This window comes from Orbicella faveolata, unplaced genomic scaffold (assembly GCF_042242905.1).
Source record: "Orbicella faveolata isolate gen_17 unplaced genomic scaffold, um_ofav_v1 contig_1, whole genome shotgun sequence".
Lineage (NCBI taxonomy): Eukaryota > Metazoa > Cnidaria > Anthozoa > Scleractinia > Merulinidae > Orbicella > Orbicella faveolata.
The window spans coordinates 750,668-768,546 of NW_028301536.1; the positions used below are offsets into that span (position 1 = coordinate 750,668).

Consider the following 17,879-nt stretch of genomic DNA (forward strand, 5'->3'; position numbering starts at 1 on the left):
TATCGATCACATTTGAATAATATCCTTAGATCTACAGCCGGAAAACCCCACTAACGGATACGTTGGAGGAATTACTGTACTTTCCAAGTCAGGTGAGTTACAATGTACAATGACTAGATATTCAAAAAAGTGAATTCTATTTGCGTGACCGTGCTGAATAAAAATTCCCAGGCCTTGTTGGTTGAGTGCAACAAGATTTGTCCTGAAGGCGCAGATAAATGAATTTATGTAGAGTTTTTAAAGCTTTCTTGTTAGTGAATAGTTTGCTAGTTGTGCATTTACAAGTTAAGATGTGAAGCGCCAAGCAGTTAGGATGAACACAGGGTAATGAATGAACAATGGAAGACCTGCAAAATAAGGTTTCATAGCAGATAAATGTTATTATGTTTTATTAATGATTCATCAGAACTTACACACTGCAGACAAAATAGTGTAAGCGGTCACCCTTATATAGCGAAGGAAGTTGCATTGACGTAAACAATGTATCTCCAGATCTTTCTTTGAATTTCCAGTCTTCTTCAGAAAAACCGTACCAGTTAATATCAGATCACAATCGGTTTTTCTTCGAATACACATTTACTAAATACAGGCCAGAAACAATATAAAACACCGTAGGCGAGATGATCGGTAGAGGTGAACGCTAAACAAACATATAGTCATAAGAGTGTCGTAAATTTTCGCTATGTTTCGTGCGGTAAATAATCGCTTTTTGGTGCACGACGACAAATTGTTACCCTCGTCGTTGTTTTTAGTTGTTGTTGTTGTTGTTTGTGTTTTGTTCAAGCAACCTTTTTCCGCGGAGATGTTAGTTTCCCAAACGACGAAATTTCTCCCCTTTGGGAAATGAGTTTCTTGATATGCAAATATTTCTTATCGTTTGGAAACACCAAGATGGGCGCTGTAAAACCCTTTGATTAAAAATAATCACTTTTATTACTGTGCCTAAAATAGGACTTTTTCAATAGCTGTCTCCCAAAATGTAGAGCTTTGTCTTTCGAAAGACGTTTAACCAAATCCATTGATACTTTCGCCCTTTGAAGCACTTTGCAATCCATTTAATTCTGCTTTAGAACATTGTCTTTCCACTTGCTCAAAACAAGACATTTCATAGGCAAATTTCGCTTTCGATATTTTCTTTCTGGTGGAAGCCATTGCCTAAAGCATACTCAGTTATTCAGAGGTTATGAAGTTAGGTTGATCCGAAAGCCTAAATATTCATAGGTTTTTAAAACATATTTTCCCGATTTTCGCGTTTTAGTTTTATTAGAAACATTTTGAAGGCCTAAAATTTGAACGAAACGCATACCACTTCCACACAGAATATTATCTCAGGCAAAAAACAAATGCAAATTTCTTTGAACTTTGCCAAGTTTGACATAATGATAATGATTTATATATCTAAAAATATTTATCTTTGACCAACCAACAGCGGTAAACTTCAATGTATAGTTGTCATGTTACAGTAATTTAACACTCGTGGAAACAGAAGGTTGATGGTTCTGGCCAAATAAGTGATCCTTAACAAGAAAGACAATAGCTGCATGAGTCTGTCAAGAGCCACACCTACTTATATCGAAGATTACAACTGGTATGAATTCTGAATTATACAAACAGTCAATAGTATGTTATAGATGTTTTAAACCGTCATGTAGTCTCGCCTTTAAAACAGTACGTTCGGCCTATACCATTTGTCAGTTGTCAATTCTCCCACTCGCTTTTCTCAAGTTTTCTGGAAGTTCATTTGTCCTCTCTTGTGTTGGCATATTTGTGTTTATCGAGCTAAATGTTTCGCTTCTTCGTAGAGCCACAGAGGGTAATAACAATTGGCAAATAGAGACAAAGGTTTGCCACGGATTTTTCTAGTCTTCTACAAGTTTCAACTAATCAGGGTAAGTAATTTACAGTTCATCGAGAACCTTTGTTTTGTATCGGATCTCAGTTTCGATCGGGTGTTTGTCTTTGAAGTTCGTTGCTGTTTTCTTCGCGATAGTATAAATGGTATGAATAATTAGGCTTCTCTGGAGCTTTAAGAATCCATCAATATAAGTTTATAATTTTACATATTTTTTATTTTTAAAAATTTACTTTGATAGGATTTCAGTCGAGTTTGTTTTGATTTTCGCTATACCCTGCTATTCCAACTGAGTGAAAAATAGCTTGCAACATTATCCGTGCCAGCAACTTCTGAAGTGGTGGGCAACTATCGTTGCATATTTCTTGTAGCCTTTTTACATTGAGACTTTCATTTGTTTTTGTCGGACGACAATGTTAAAACTTGAAAAAATAGAATTCCTGAAAAGCATTTTTTTCTTTCCGGAGAATTCTACAGACGTCACAAATTATCCCGCTATCTACCAAAAGAAAGTACTTCATGACCTTTTATAATTAATTTCACCTTTTATTGATATAATAATGGCTTTTCTTTGTACTGATGTAGTAGTCTACCGCATTTGAGGTTACCATTACCGAAAAAAATGTACGGCCAAGTATCAATAGTTTTGTATAAAAATGTCATTAAAGATTTTATGGCCTACCGCAGACTTCCTGAATTTCTTTGAAATGGATTAAGAGATTCACGGTTTGCAACGAGAAATAAGAAATTACGAGAAATTCCAAAGAAATTGAGAGCTACCAGACGTCATAACTGCAATACAAATGACATTAGCGAAGTAAGGAACAATATACATGTATTTCAGTTTGGACAAATCGAAAGTCACTGATCTAAGCGGGCTTATGCGAAATTAATTTATCCGTTAAGGCCCAAATATATTGTCTTTGAACGCACTTTTTTTACTTGCATTATTGGGAGGTCGTTCGTACTGGTTGGGCACATCTGGTAGACTATGCATTAAAAGACTTGTCTGATGAATTGCCGTCAAACAAACTGAAGTAAACCACTATTAATTTTTCAAGAGAAGCACGTAATAAATTGTTCAATGTAAATAGTTGAACAAAGTTCACTTGGCCGCTCATCTCAATCATCAGAAAAGCTCGCAAAACAGTGGTAAGAGAGTCATGTTTGTTTCAATGAATGTATGACTATTTTAGGAGGGCAATTTCAGCCCAAAAATAACCTCAGGAACTGGGAACAGTGATGTTTTGAGTTTGGGGAACAGTTCCAGAAAAGAAAACTGCAAATTGATACCCGACCATTAAAGCCTTTAGATTTCTGATGGCCATCAAAATAAGCTAAGAGGTCAGACGAGAACTCCATTTCAGTTTGCTTGATTCGGAAAAACTTTTTGCATGCGTAGGTTTTGATTGAGAAGGTCATGTCTAAATAAGTCATTGCTCTGACGGAACAAAAGCCAACTATCTTATCATAGATTCGAGGCTGATTACTACTTTCTTGGTATTATATTACTAATCACTCATTGCTGCCTACTGAACCATCATAAGGGATGGCCAATGGTCCTTCAAAAACTCTGGGTCTTGCAAAATTTTAGTCGAGTTTCACGTTCTTAGCATTTATGTGCGTCTTGCAGTCTTGATATTTTTCACAAAGCTGTCTTGTAGCCACGATTTTTTGCAAGACTGAGTTGTTCAAAACAACAAATGCATAGCTGTAACCAACGGTTACAAACTCTGTTCTTTATTATCTGTTATCCACATAGGCGCTCGAAATCTATAGCAAAAACACAGCAATAATGATAAGTAAGAATTCCATAAAAAAATGTTTTCATAGAAAGGAAATATTCACCCAACGGGTTGTCCTCAACGTTCACTGTGTATTATGATCTATTGGTGATAGTTTCGTTTTCTGGTTGAAACTTTCATCTTTTTCTAGCACCCTACTTTGAACGTTTGAGTTGCTACTGGCTTGTTAATAGTGGTGCTCTAGTCGCTCAAAGTTGAGCAGTATCCGATCAAGCCACCTTAAGATAGTCATTAACACTTTTCACGTCATCAGCTGGTCCTTAACTAAGACATGATCAAAGGATGTAAGGAGCGTTATCAATGTTAATTGTCGGAATGAATTTTTCCTCGAAGTCCGTTTTATATTGAGGACAATCTCTTATTTCTCCTGTAAATTATGGCACCTTGACCTTTTTTAGTTAAAGTGGATTCTGATTTCGTATATATAGACTGTTCAGAGCCCCCTATTTTCTCGTATTTTTATTTGATCCTTGAACGCACTGATAAGATCGAGGGAGAACTTGACGCCAGCCCAAAACGGGAGACTTGAGGGGATCGAGAACTGTTTCCGCTGACTTCATTGTAGTGCACGTGCACGTTACGAATCCATTCGATCTCGTATTCTGCGCTTTTACTGTCCACTAGCTTGAGCGCTTTATTATGTAATTATTTGCAGTTTGTCACCGTAGTATCCAATTCTGTAGAAGTCTTGAGCAAAGCTGCCACTGTGGGATCTTTCTTGTTCCATTTTTCATCTCTCCGTTTCTTCTTGATTTGAATCTGTTCGTTCATGTATTGCCGGAACTTGTGTGGCTGCTGCCTCATTGTGCAATTCTTGAAGTTCATTGATCCATGATTCACTTTGTTCAACTTCTTCCTCTGTTAAGTTTATGGTATAAATGTCGTGCTTACCTTCAACTGTATTCCAAGCTTCATTGGGTTCAGCGAAGGTTCTCTTTACAGTATCAATACCTGTGTTATTTGACTTAAGGCATTTGTTCCGCTTTCTTGTAAAACATGATTATCTGAAGTCCCTATCGTATTAGCCTCTTCAGCCATCTCTCCTCCTTCAAAACGGACTTCCGATGTATTGTTGTAAACAACAAATGTGGCGGTGTAACCAACGGTTTCCGTGTTCTTTAATTAATACTATCTGCTAATACGCAAATGCATTCGATATCTATAGCAAAAACACTGAAATTAAGATGAATAAGGGTACTACTAAATTAAAATTTCTTAGAAAGGAAATATTTTTCCAATGTTTTCCCTCAAAGTTCGATATGTTTCAGGATCCATTAGTGATAGCTTCGTTCAACTATAGCTTATTGACGATTGTTGTGTTTTCGCATGTATTTAATCTCAGTAGAGTGAAAAAACTTTTAAGGGTGGATGAGTTTGCAGGTGCGTAAATGGGTAGGTGTGTGGTAAACTCAGTAACCGAGTGAGCCGTGAAAACTTTCACGACTTTCTTTATGTTCTAATTTCTTTCTTCTTTGTAGTTTTATTTGCAATTAGACGCAGTAGAACGGGACAGCATTTTCACGGGAACAAGAAGACGAATACAGCAATGTCTAACAGCAGCGAGGCTACCTCAACAAACCCGTCGCAGACATTCTCAGACGGATTCCGCGCCGGTACAGCAACATTCACCATAATTCTCATTCTTGGTACAGTATTCGGTAACATTCTGGTCATCGTTGCGTTTTCGCGTTACGAACGCATCCGCACTGTGACAAATTACTTCTTGGTGTCATTAGCATGTACTGATCTTTGCGTTGGATTGTTCTCAATGCCCGTATGGGTAGCGTACGTATTGACTGGACCGGCCTGGGTACTAGGCGCTGGCTTGTCACGTGTTTGGACCATGGTTGATATTTTAATAGGGACGGCATCCATTATGAATCTCATGGTGATAAGCTTTGATCGCGTTCTGTGTATAAAGCGGCCTTTGCATTATAAGCTATGGATGACCACACGGAAAGTGACTGTAATGATTTCTTCCGTTTGGCTATATTCCTTTGGCGTGGCGGTGATAAGTTTCTTTCTTTATCACAAGCGTATTTTCAACCTGATTGCAGCTATCGTGTGCTGCTGCATTCCACTGCTGGTTATTATCACCGCGCACTCGATTATATTCAGAGTGGCACTGCATCAGCTGAAACAAATACGCGCTACTACGCCTGCGCAGTATCCAAGGCGTAACAACAACTTCTTGAAGGAACTCAAGGCAACTAAGACACTGTCTGTAGTAGTGGGTGCCTTTCTAATATGTTGGTTGCCATTCATAATAATAAACACTATCTACAGTTTGTGTGACCCTCAGAGCTGCCATCTGGTGAAGCCAGAAATTATAATGGTCACTAAATGGATGCATTACGGTAATTCCTTGCTCAACCCAATTATTTACACATTCTTGAACTATGACTTCAGGAGAGCGTTTAAAGCGATACTCTTTTCCAGAAATTCGAGACTCCAAGGTGGGATACTTACCGAAACAAGGATGTCAGCAGCTATAAATAGTGCTTTCCATATGGAACAGCGCAAGTAACTCATCATTCTCTGGAGCTTTTTTGAGCCAATCACTTCGCGTAGTAATGCAATTGGCCAGTATTATTGCAGACCGATTTGGACTCTACTCGCCAGGTCCTCTGGAATGTAGTGCATCGCATAATGAAACCAGTTATGGTATAAGGTACTGACGAAGAATAGTAAGAAATAAATAAATTTCGTTAGACGGAACGTCTAAAAACCGGCTACAAGATGGGGGCGTTAGGAGATGGGACTGCAGGAAGAGGGGGTTACAAAAACGATTACCCCGGTATCTGCCTCTAGATGATGTCAGGTTTTAACTTCCAGTTAAGAGATCACGTCTCTGCTTGGAAGTCGGATATAGATATACGTTCCTTTGCATGATTAGGGCAATTTTCCTAGTTGCAGCGTTTTGCTTGAGGAACTGATGTTTCAAGCGACTCAGTGTATTAAACATTGGAAAAATTGTTATCACTCCACCATGTAAAACAGTGTGAACATTGCAGAACCCTCGAATCTTCTCCAGATGGTCTAACTCAACATATAATGTTCTTATTAGACGCAACTGCAGAGTTTGTTTGCATCAAAACCTTGAAAGGAAACACGTCTGGAGAATTTTTATTTATTCTGTATCGTGACTGGCTGTAGGAGATTTCCTGCGTGATGGCAAAATGATAACAGTGAAGCCAAAGAAGAATTTTCAGGAGGCGAACACCACTCTCCTTTTTATTTCGTCTCGCAGAAAGGAAGCCATCACATGGCCTGCGCATGCTATCATGCGATTCACTGTTATGTCTTGTTTATATTTGTCATGTGCCTTTCCCGCGGTTTTTTTCAGCGTCACGCAATGAGTTACGTTGCGTGACTGCATCCAGTTAAGCGAGTCGACTGATACTTACGATATTGTCAAAGAAGGTTACTCTCTGTGTTGCTATGCCACTCAGAAAAATCCGTTCTATATTGTTTAGTCCGCTATATTAGGTGCATTTGGTGATGTTCAGAATATAGTTTCACAATCGATGTTTTAAATACCGAGTTCCTAGAATACACTCTTTTTTCGATAAGAATATTGTTTTGCCGAGGCTGAAATTCTTATTTTTCCGCCGATTTTAGATTGGAAATGTTGTTCATTGTGAATGTTCTTAGATTATAGCGTATGACATATCTGTTTTCGAATGTCTGGATGGTGTCTGGTGGTGTCTGGATGAAGTAATTCTGGAGCAAGCCTGCAGGCATCATAGCCTGATATCACGCACATAAGTTCTTGCAGAAATGTTATTCAGTAGCATCGAATATACGGCTAGTGACGTTTAGATACAGGAAGAATTTATACGGTTTAGTTAAAAACATATAATTGTAATGTATTTACACATTCTAACACATACAAATATCTTCTTTTCAAAGCCTCGGCCCTGGGTTTATTCTTAAAATGTTCTTAAAATTTTGCAAAATTCACCCTCGATATTCCTATAAAACAAATTCTTATAGAAAAAGTAACAGTGCATGAAAACAAAAGTGTCTCGATACAAGTCCTGAAAAAGAATTATAAAAAAAAAAAAAATAAATAAACAGATTGGATGATAAAAACTGTAAGTTTAGGAATAGTGCGCAATCTCATGTGATACGAATCTAAGACTTATGCGCTTGTTCATCAGATACATTTAGATACATATAGATTATTGAAGCTTCAAAATCACAGCTCTACAACTGAATGCGATAAAACTTTACAAATGAATTCAAATAATAAGACTATGCTAAAATGTGATCCATGAAAAACACCAAATTAAATCGTCTATGTACAATTGCTGTAAAAAAAAAGTTATTATTTAGTCTGTAAGGTTTTGCTTAATAGGAACGTGATGTCTTAGACTGTTTCTGGGAAAAAAAATACATTTGCTTGGTTCTGGTAAAAATCTGTAAAATTTGTGATCAGCAATTGCAGATATCCACGATTGTATTGATAGGTTTCTTAATCGTTGAAAAACCCACAGTATATCAGGGCATATGCCTCGCCATATGCAAATATGATCTTGTTTATGCCAAGGAAAGCGCTTTTAATATCAACATGGTAATTTCGAGAAACATAATTTTCGCATTACGCATGTTTTTCAAGATAAAATGTACGATTTTTTTTCTGCCCGCAAGCTAGTTTCATTGTGGTTTTTCTGTTTCTCAACGGCGCTTTGGTTCCAAATGGAACGAAAATGAAAGCAAGTTTATTATCTTGTCAACTTGAGACTACAATATGTAAATTATAAATGTAACTACAGGTTATTAAATTTTGAGCTTTCTTATTGGTTCAAAGCGTACTGGTTATTGGAACATATGCTTCGACGTCGCCTTATATGGAAAAAGCCACTTGTTTACGAGTTTCTTTGATATTCACGCAAGCAGACTACCTTGGGAAACATGGCGGCTGTTGGCCAAAATAGATTTGGTGACTTGTCGCCCGATGAAATACAAAAACTGTTAGACAACGCTACAGCCAAGTCAACGATGAAAGCCACAAAATTTGGCATGAAAATATTCAACGGTTAGTTTTAATATGAGATGATTTGAACAGTTATTTTTATCGAGAGATGAATAACAGTCTTGTTTTCAAAAACACAAACAAGCACAATGTGCATTATTTCATTCAAGCGAAATCGTTTTTTATTTTATTTTCAGACTGGCTTGCCAGCCCCGGAGGAGTTAAATTTTTAAAACCAATTGAGGAAATGTCGAAAGAGGAGCTTAATGCCTGCCTGAAGTGTTTCTACACTTCAGCGAGAAAGCAGGATGGATCTTACTACAAAGCATCTTCGCTGAAATCAATCAGAGCTGCTATCGACCGATATCTTCGAGCGGCTCCACACAACAAACCGTTTTCTGTCATCAGTGATGCTGCGTTTACTGAAGCTAACAAAGTGCTGGGAGCTTTCGTGAAAGACCTTAAGATGTCTGGCAAAATAGAAGATATTGTTCACAAGAAAGCCATCACGAAAGACCAAGTGCGAAAGCTCTATGACAGTGGTGAACTTGGACCAGCTGACAGTCAGGACCCAGCGCAACTCCAGCGCACCGCATGGTTTTATGTGGCGTTGTTTTTCGGACGACGTGGACGAGAAAACCAACGCTTAATCAAGCGCGATATGCTCGTACTTGGACGAACACCTCAAGGATTGGAATACTATGAGCTTAACAGGCAGATGCCGAGTTCACTGCCTTCAGCTATTTCCGCAGATGACGAAGAGGAATCTGAAGCGAAGGTATTTGCCGTACCGGGATCTGCCAGGTGCCCGGTTAAAACGTTAAAGAATTATCTCTCACATCTAAATCCCGCTTCAGATGTGCTATTCCAGCGGCCAAAAGATGGCCAGCGATCGCAATTCAAGCCTGAAGACGTGGTGTGGTATTCGCTGTCTCCCATTGGAAGAACCGTGCTAAACTCTTTCATGAAAGAGATGAGTAAGCGGGCAGGAATTGTCCCGCATCTCACAAACTATTGCCTGAGGACAACGTCGTTTGCTCTTCTGTCGCACAGAATGTTTAAAAAGGTCGAATCTCGTAACACTGAAAAACCAACCTCGGAGGAACTACAACAAAAGTCTGCCCAGCTGAGCAGTTTTGTGGGGATCGATGAAGCACCTCTGGGAGTCCCTCTAGGTAGCTCCGTCCCTGGTGAAAGAGTTATTGGCACCATGGTCGAGATAGAACAACAGCAGCAGCCCAGCGGTGAAATTGTCTTGCAGGTTCGTAAAATCCCAGTTCTGTTGAAAAACAACCAATCTGTCGCAGTGGCCAACATCCCTGCAGCAAGCAATCTGGCGCAAGCTTCACAAGTCGCTCAAACGACCTTGCTTCCCAAGTACAATTCTTACAACTGTGATGTCCAGATAAAGCCCAAATAATGTTCTTCGAATAAACCGTCGCTTTGTGCGACCTTAAGCGAATAACAATTTTTCAAGGTTTTTTTTTTTTTCGCGCTAGACATAAACATCATGTTTGGTCTCTTGTGAAAATCCCGTGTTTTCCGCTCCACCGTTTGCCGTTTCAGTTTTCGGTGAAAGTGATTATCCGTTAATATTTGTTATTCTCTGGTTTTTGGTAAAAGTAGTTATATAACGATTGTTTTGAACTTTTTATTTTAATTTATGATTCATTTATTTAATCATTCGCGGAAGGCGTGACCTCGAACGCTTTGCTTATTTTAATCTCACCTTTGCCAGCGCGCGCACTGAAGACTGCCAAGTTCAATTTATGTCCGAATTATTTCCAAAAAGGGATTATGAGAGATTTGTGAATGGCGAACTTAAGATAATAGGCGAAGGATTTTACTGACCAAATTTTAAGGGTTGTAGTTTTGCTAGATAGTAAGTTGTCACGAATTGTTTTGCCGGTTATCTTAAGTTAACCATTCATAAGTATTGCAGAATTATTGATGATTTTAGAATAATGTTTGACATCAGCATCTCTATCGTTTCGTAGAGACAATGGGATATGTTAACGACCTTCGCAATATAACAAAAAACCCTCGAAAAGGTATATTTTAAAATCCGTTGAGTATGACTTTCAGCATTTCCAAATTCCACCCGTTATTTTGGAAAAATGATGTTGCTGTTACGTTTTGTTTAATCCACGTTCTACAGTAATGTCTGTTCACAACTTCACATGATTCGGAAGAAACCCGGTTTCCTTATTTTACTAGATCTTTCCTTGGTATTTAATATTGTACGTCACATTTAAAAGTTATACATTCAACTAACAACGAACTAATATTTATGTTAGCCAGTTTGTAAAATTTTATTTATGATGTCTAGTTTTTAAGAAAAATTGATTCTGAAGCACATTGGAACAATGCTTTAAGAGCTGATGACATTAACTTTCCACACGTCCTTGAGTTTTAAAAGCGATATTTCATTCAATATTCAAATTGTTCGTTTAGTATCGTCCATGGTTACATATTACAACCTTGAAAATATTTATGTGCTTGTTCATGTTTCACTAACAGTCAAAGGGATGGACCATTTGACTTTTGAGAGAGGGAGGGGTGGGTGATTTAAGTTGGAAAAATACAACCTGCAGGCATTCTTGTACCAGGAAAAATTAATGCACGCAAACCCTGACGCTCGGTCAGAGAGCCGAAAAACAAGCATGTTGAACGGGTAAAAAAATTATCATGCATACACGCACGTGCCGAGAAAAAAAATAATCGTATTGCATGAAAGGGTTAAAATAATCGAGCCTGTAACAAATCACCCGCACATCCCCTCTCCCTCTTCAAAGCCAAATAGTCCCCCCCTCCCCTAAACATGAATTATGTCAATGAGGCCGAATCGAAATGTTGATATTCATCTGTTTTGCTGTGAGAGCTTCTTGAAAGAAGCGAATTCACAAATTGTATCCTGGTCGAAATAAGTCGGACAGGATATTGCCAAACTGCCACTCGTCCAGTTGTTCAAAAGTTAAACCAGGTTTCGCTGAACAACAAACAGCTGCAGTAACCACATATTGTTATCAAATCCACAAATAAACTATCGACTTCCATTCTAGAACGGCTTCGCTTTATCGACGTTTATCCAATGGAGGTTAGTTACCGTTGCTTGAGAAAATGGAATAAAATTGGTGATACTAAATAGCATCATTTACGTATTTATTTGAAATTCAGTGATCTCTCCCTATCTATGAAGGTGTCAAACATTTCAGTAAAGTATGACATTTTCTGTTCTTGACAGCAACTTTACACTGCATGAGAGTTCCGGAAGAATCCTTACTTTCAAACCATGATTGCAGTTTTACCTTGCATGAAACCTCAAACGAATAGTGAGAGAACAGGAATACCATGACGTATGAAAAACGCTCATCGTACATCACCCCTTTCAGGCCGCGTCCACACTACGCCAGAGAAATTTGGAAACGGAGATTTATTTCTACGGCTAGGCCTACCGTCGACACTAATCCGTCATGAAAACGGAGTTATTGGAAAACGCACTTGAAACCGGAGGAATTTGAAAACGCCGGCTTTTCGTTTTCGTGTGGACAGAAAATATTTTGAAAAAGGACCTTTTCGAAAACGATGGCGTCACGAAAATCATGATGTGATTTTCTCGCCCTGTTTTTACCCAAACACAAATCCAAAATGACCGGTGAATGTTTAGTTTTTAAATTCCTCCAGCGTAGCGTGGATGGAAAACATTAGATACGTTTTCAAAGTGAAACCTCCTTTTTCAAATTTCTCCTGCCTAGTGCGGACGGGGCCTCAATTGTATTAATTTTAATTTCGGACGAAATTCATCAACTGCTCACACAAAGGAACTAATTCCATGTCATGCGAAAGTCTTATAACTGTTGCGTTGCCCTGTTTTTTTTTGTTTGTTTGTTTGTTTTGTTTTGTTTTGTTTTGTTTTTTTGTTTTTGTTTTTCCTTTCACCTCATAAAGGCAAGCGCGCGTTCTACGAACAGGCGAACTTGCGGTTCCTAGCCTGCGAACAGGCGAGCTTGAGGTTCCTAGCCGACGAACAGGCTCCTGGCGGGGACGGAAAAAAATTCGTCGTGGTTTATTCCGCCGGTTCCACAAGATCGAGAACAGCCTGGGGTCGAGCAACGTGAAGGCGACCATTTTGAACAGAATAGCCATTTTCACGGTTAATTTTTCTCATTTGCATTACAATGTAATCCAACGTGGATGCGAGGCAATTTCGGGCTAAAACTACAAAATAGCCCGAAATTGCCTCACATGCATGTTAGATTTTATTTTAATGCAAATGAGCAAAGGTAACCGTGTTAAAGGGCTATTGGAAAGAAATCTTAGCTGCACTTTCTAACAGTCTCAAATTGTACTTACGTAAGTATATATTTGGATGAGCCATTGATAGCTATGTTAGATAGTTAGGCAAGATAGTTGAAAAGTTCCTTTTGTAAATATTTCGTTGCAAATGTGTTATTCACCCGGGTTATTTACTGGCTAGACGACTGCAAAGTTTTTTCCTGACAAGTCACCCACAGTTCTGTCGTGCCGTTGGCTTTGTCGAGCATAGATGATTTGCTTTTCAAGGAAAAGATTCCTCGTGTTCGTGTCGAGATGGATAATTGTCTGTCGATTTCTGATTTTGTGAGCGAGGGAACTTTGCCGGTTAAGTTGGAGTACGTGAATTTGAAGAGATGTTTAAAGGCAGTCTTGAACTGCTGGTTCATCAGACTGTAGATAATGGGGTTCAGAAAGGAGTTGAAGTAATGAAGTCCCTTTGCAATCATCACTGCCTCTACCTGAATATGGCATTCACTGAAATTTCAAGGAATACAGTACTTTGTTAGATTCTTCTATGTACAGTTCAATTTGTAAAGGCCACAGTGTCCTCTTACTATGAACTATTAGTTGTATATTCGGGCCTGAGACGTCTTTTTAAAGTGAAATATGTAATTATGAATAGAACGATAGCGGTGACGGAGAATTTATACTATAACCTCTTTTTGTCTGAAGCACGTAATTCTGATGGTTTATTTGTTGGACCTCATATAGAGAAGCCTGGGTTCGTGCAATTTTCTTGGGTTAGGCACTTTACTTCACGCAGTACCCTCCCCACCCAGAAATATGGATGAAGTCAAATGTTTACTCACAAAGGTTTTGCAGGGAATGGTGCGAGGGAAAGCGAAAGGATAGTTTGTGATTGCTAGTATCCCATCTGGGCGGGGGAGGGACAAACTTGTACTGACTTCATTTTACACTGAGATCTAAGGTGTGAACTAGCACTGCTGTACAATTTCATCCTGCTCATCGATCCGTAAGCACGCAATAGACCTTGACCTTTAACATTAAACCATTTTTATATACATTTTCACGGTTGTACTCACCGGCAAAGCGCATTGAAGATATTGAGAAAGAAAAACGGAAACCAACAGATAACAAACGCCCCCATCACCACGCCCAATGTCTTGGCAGCTTTTAGTTCCTTTGGGAGACAGAATCTTTTTGTTTTCTCACCAATCTTTAACACCATCTTTTTGGCTTGAGTGCGAGAAACTTTGAAGATCATAAGATACGCGTAGCTCATAATCACCACAGGCGCCGCAAAACACAGCGAGAATGCGGCCAGTTGGTAAACTGTGGACCGCGACTTTCCCCAAAGCACGAGCTTTATTACGGTCATGAGCAGCGCAAAGGACCACGCCGCGCAGATGGCGACGCGTGTCTTCGGCGTTGTCACGACACTGTGGTACGTCAGCGGGGTAGAGATGCAGATGTAACGCTCGATGCTGATGAGGAGAAGATGGGAAATTGACGCCACGCCGCACAAGATGTCGACGGACTGCCAGATCTTCATCAACCACATTGAGAATCGCCACTGTGGCCCCGTCAGTAGGTAGGCCACCCACACTGGCATTGAAAACACCGCCACTAAGATGTCCGTCACAGCAAGGGACACCACGAAGTAGTTAGTCACGTTACGCAACTTCTGGAAGACCACAAATGCCCGGATGACAAGCGAATTACCGACAAGAGTTAGGATGATGATGATAATCAAAAGAAAAGTGGAAATGAATTTGATCGTGAAGTTAAACGAATGGACCTCCGCAGCGACGGTTGTTGAAATGTTTAGAGTTGTTGTTGCCGTGCCGTTGGCCATCTTCGGTTGTCTGAAAGGTCAGTGAGGGCTTACGAATTCCAAAATCTGAAATTACAATGCACTTTGGTGAATACCGAGATGAACTGAAAGGAACTTAATACATGACCCTTAATTAACTTAAGCTTTCCTCCTGTTCAAAAGATAACTTTTCGAAATCCTTTAATAACTCATTAACAGATTTTCAGTGGTACTTTTTGCACCAATCATTTACGTTGAATGCATGCGTCGAGAATTGATGTTAAAGCCGCTTCTGCTGTACAGATAAAAAAAATCGTTGGCGGCTTTCTATCTAATCTGAAAAAAATAATCAACGTGCAGTAATTTTCGCGTTTCGGACTTGAAAAGCAATGTACATGATCAGTTCTGGATTTTTTTTACAGGCACATTGTTACTCTTCTTGCCTATTTTAAAATTGATGATAAGCACGCTAGATGTAACGCCATAAAGCCTGACTCAAGAACTGCATGTGCGGTTTGTTTACTTCTGGCACAGATTTGCAAATTGAAACGAATTTGCTAAGAATTAAGAAACTCGAAAATTCTACTAAGAAACTGGAACTATTATGTAAGCATTTTGCAAAACATATAAAGGGCATGTAATTTTGAAAAAGGAAAATCGGGAGACTACATTTTTTGTAACAACCTTCATTTCTGCAGAGACGCTAAACGGTCTCTGCTGGAGTTGTCAACTCCCTCCAGTTCTAGCTGTTTGAAATGTTTCCGTTGTGAAGTGGTCGCGAATCGATGTTTTGGTGAAAATTAAAGCGAATGTTTTCCACGTGAAATTGAGATTTTGATAATTAAGCCGGGTCCTGGAAGAATTTTGACACAAACTGCCAGTCATGTACGATAGTTTACCAAAACCTGGAAATGAGAATTGCTTACACTATATCACAATGGCATTGATTATAGACCAGGAGTAACAGCGACCCCTAGATTGAAACATCTCTTGTCAAACCCGTGATAAAATCTTGATGAAGACTTTGAATTCTCGCTGCCTTCCTTCGAGACTCAAGATATAGCTCTTCACGATGAGCGAATAATAAAATCTCATGATGTTTTGTCATTGCCAGCTGACAAGTTCGCGCGGAAAAATAAACAGTTAATTTTAAATTTGTTTTCTTTTCCATTTTTTGCTGGCATGCTTTACGACGAATTTACTTTTGATAAGAAATCTATCTTTTGGACATGTAAAGATTAATTTTTAAGCCGATTGGCTTTTAGAATTGCATTTATCTGACCTCCTTAATATTCGAGTTTGGCAATTACTCGCGGTAATGCTTGTTTCGCCTGTAAGATTAGCTCGAGAGGAAAACAGTGCTACAGGCATATGTAAACATGACTTTAGAGTTGGACAAACCAGCATGTTTATCTTGTCCGATAAGCATATTTTCTTCCATATACATGTCATGTTACGCTTCCTTTACAATACTCAGCTAATGCTGCAATTTGTTCTGAGAATCGTATAGTGCAATCAGATATACATTTCGGCTCTGATCAGCTAGCTTGGATGCAAAGAATCTCGCAGTAAATTTTGAATAGATTTGATATCTTGTAACAAATCTTACGAGATAACGAAAAAAATCAGTGTAAATGACTATTTGGTACCATGTTAAGAGAACACAGCGGTCTTTCATCGCTAATAAATGGCCGGGGGGTGATTTGCCGGGCTCTATAGATACTGAACTTTGGGAAAGTTGGAAGCCAACTGTAAAAAAAAACGTTTTCAGCGCGCGCTTTGTACACTAGAAATAAACGACCAAACAAAGCTTCCTTGCGTCTTAACGCTCTTTCTTAAATGCGATCTCTTTTTCGTTTATCAGAGGAAAAGCTCTCAACACACCTTGGTCGATCAATACTGTAAGGAATAAAAATAAAATGGATTCCATAGACTTACCCGTACCTTTCACAGATCGTCACGATCGAATACGCAGTTGTTGTAAAATCCCTCGACGGTCAACGGGGTATAATCTTACGTACTTCTTTAAATCTTTCAATCCAATCAAATCGAAAGCGATAATGTTACCACCTCGCATGTACACAAGCTTTCAAGTTCGTCGTATCTTGTCTAGTCATTAATCACTCCGCGAAAAAACAACATGAATCAAGTAATGTACACGAAACGTAAGCTGCATTTTTCTTCCGGTTAAAAGTGATCAGACTTGATTTGATCGACATACACTGTTTGTATATCTACACAGAGCGAACTTCTCTACCTTGAAAGGCTGGGATTCTATTGGCTATTGAATAAACAGTAGTATTTGCTCTTAACGGATTTACGTAATAACATTAGGAACTGCTTCAATGATGTAATTAAAGCTGGCAAAGACGTTCGGCTTTTGTCATTTGTATAATTTAAGTTATTAGGCTACTCGTCATTTATACATCCGGAATAACTCCTCAGATAAGATCCGATTTAGAATTACAACCATTTTCAGGTAGTAAAATTTTCCCGTATTTTCCCTATAGCTCCAAGATTCCTACTAAACTTTCTTCCGTTTCGTTGATGCATTACCTGTTGTAATAATTATTTTTCGTTCTTTATTCGAACCTTTTTCTCCGGTTATTATTCTCTGTTGTTGAAACGACAGTAAGTGACAGTCAATGACAGTTTGCTCAACCATACATACATCTCACAATACAGATTTCTTTCAAATGCACAAATACACGAAAACATTGCTTGTCAACTTTTGATTTTAAACGTCTTAAACTTCATCACAGCAAGAGGTGGGGATAAACAGCAGAAAACAAACAGAAAGATTAAACGCACCGAATCTTATTTCCATGTGTAGCAGCTGCAGGGCGCCCGACTTTTAAGACGAAATATTAACTGCTTCAAGACTAATCTGGCATTTAGCTCTCGAAAATATTACAATAACAAAGAAAATCAGTGCTGACTGTAATTGCTGCTAAATGATTCTAAGAATTTGAGCATTTTTTCCAAGCCACGGTTGGAGGCTAGTTTCAGGCATGGCCGGTAGTCAAGGTTTGAGAAAATATTATTTCTCGGTCACATAAACACGTGACCTGCACGTGCGGCACAAATGCAAGTTTTTGTAGACTACGGGTCGCGGGACGGGTCGACTCGCGGCTGTCGATGTCGCGTGCTCCG

At 38.9% G+C, this 17,879-nt stretch overlaps 3 protein-coding genes across 3 annotated transcripts; 2 read left to right on the forward strand and 1 right to left on the reverse strand.

The window, feature by feature from the left end:
* Positions 1-1,464: 1,464 nt before the first annotated feature.
* On the forward strand, positions 1,465-7,983 carry LOC110051082 (beta-2 adrenergic receptor-like). The gene is made up of 2 exons (XM_020757057.2): positions 1,465-1,889; positions 5,136-7,983. Exon 2 carries the CDS (start codon positions 5,204-5,206, stop codon positions 6,182-6,184), a length of 981 nt encoding a protein of 326 aa, XP_020612716.2. The 5' UTR covers positions 1,465-1,889; positions 5,136-5,203; the 3' UTR covers positions 6,185-7,983.
* Positions 7,984-8,107: 124 nt separating this feature from the next.
* On the forward strand, positions 8,108-11,780 carry LOC110051080 (uncharacterized protein KIAA1958-like). The gene is made up of 2 exons (XM_020757055.2): positions 8,108-8,698; positions 8,833-11,780. Exons 1-2 carry the CDS (start codon positions 8,575-8,577, stop codon positions 10,053-10,055), a joined length of 1,347 nt encoding a protein of 448 aa, XP_020612714.2. The 5' UTR covers positions 8,108-8,574; the 3' UTR covers positions 10,056-11,780.
* Positions 10,836-16,951, reverse strand: LOC110051061 (putative G protein-coupled receptor No18). The gene is made up of 3 exons (XM_020757029.2): positions 16,665-16,951; positions 13,996-14,813; positions 10,836-13,426 (listed from the first exon to the last, which is right to left on the reverse strand). The coding sequence occupies exons 2-3, from the start codon at positions 14,766-14,768 to the stop codon at positions 13,102-13,104; spliced, it is 1,098 nt and encodes a 365-aa protein (XP_020612688.1). The 5' UTR covers positions 14,769-14,813; positions 16,665-16,951; the 3' UTR covers positions 10,836-13,101.
* Positions 16,952-17,879: the final 928 nt, after the last annotated feature.

Bases quoted from the DNA above. Each gene is read 5' to 3' on its own strand.
- LOC110051082 (XM_020757057.2), top strand. From the start codon at position 5,204: ATGTCTAACAGCAGCGAGGCTACCTCAACAAACCCGTCGCAGACATTC.
- LOC110051080 (XM_020757055.2), top strand. From the start codon at position 8,575: ATGGCGGCTGTTGGCCAAAATAGATTTGGTGACTTGTCGCCCGATGAA. The intron at 8,699-8,832 runs GTTAGTTTTAAT...TTTTATTTTCAG, and splicing joins TGGCATGAAAATATTCAACG to ACTGGCTTGCCAGCCCCGGA.
- LOC110051061 (XM_020757029.2), bottom strand. From the start codon at position 14,768: ATGGCCAACGGCACGGCAACAACAACTCTAAACATTTCAACAACCGTC. The intron at 13,427-13,995 runs GTGAGTACAACC...TTGAAATTTCAG, and splicing joins ATCTTCAATGCGCTTTGCCG to TGAATGCCATATTCAGGTAG.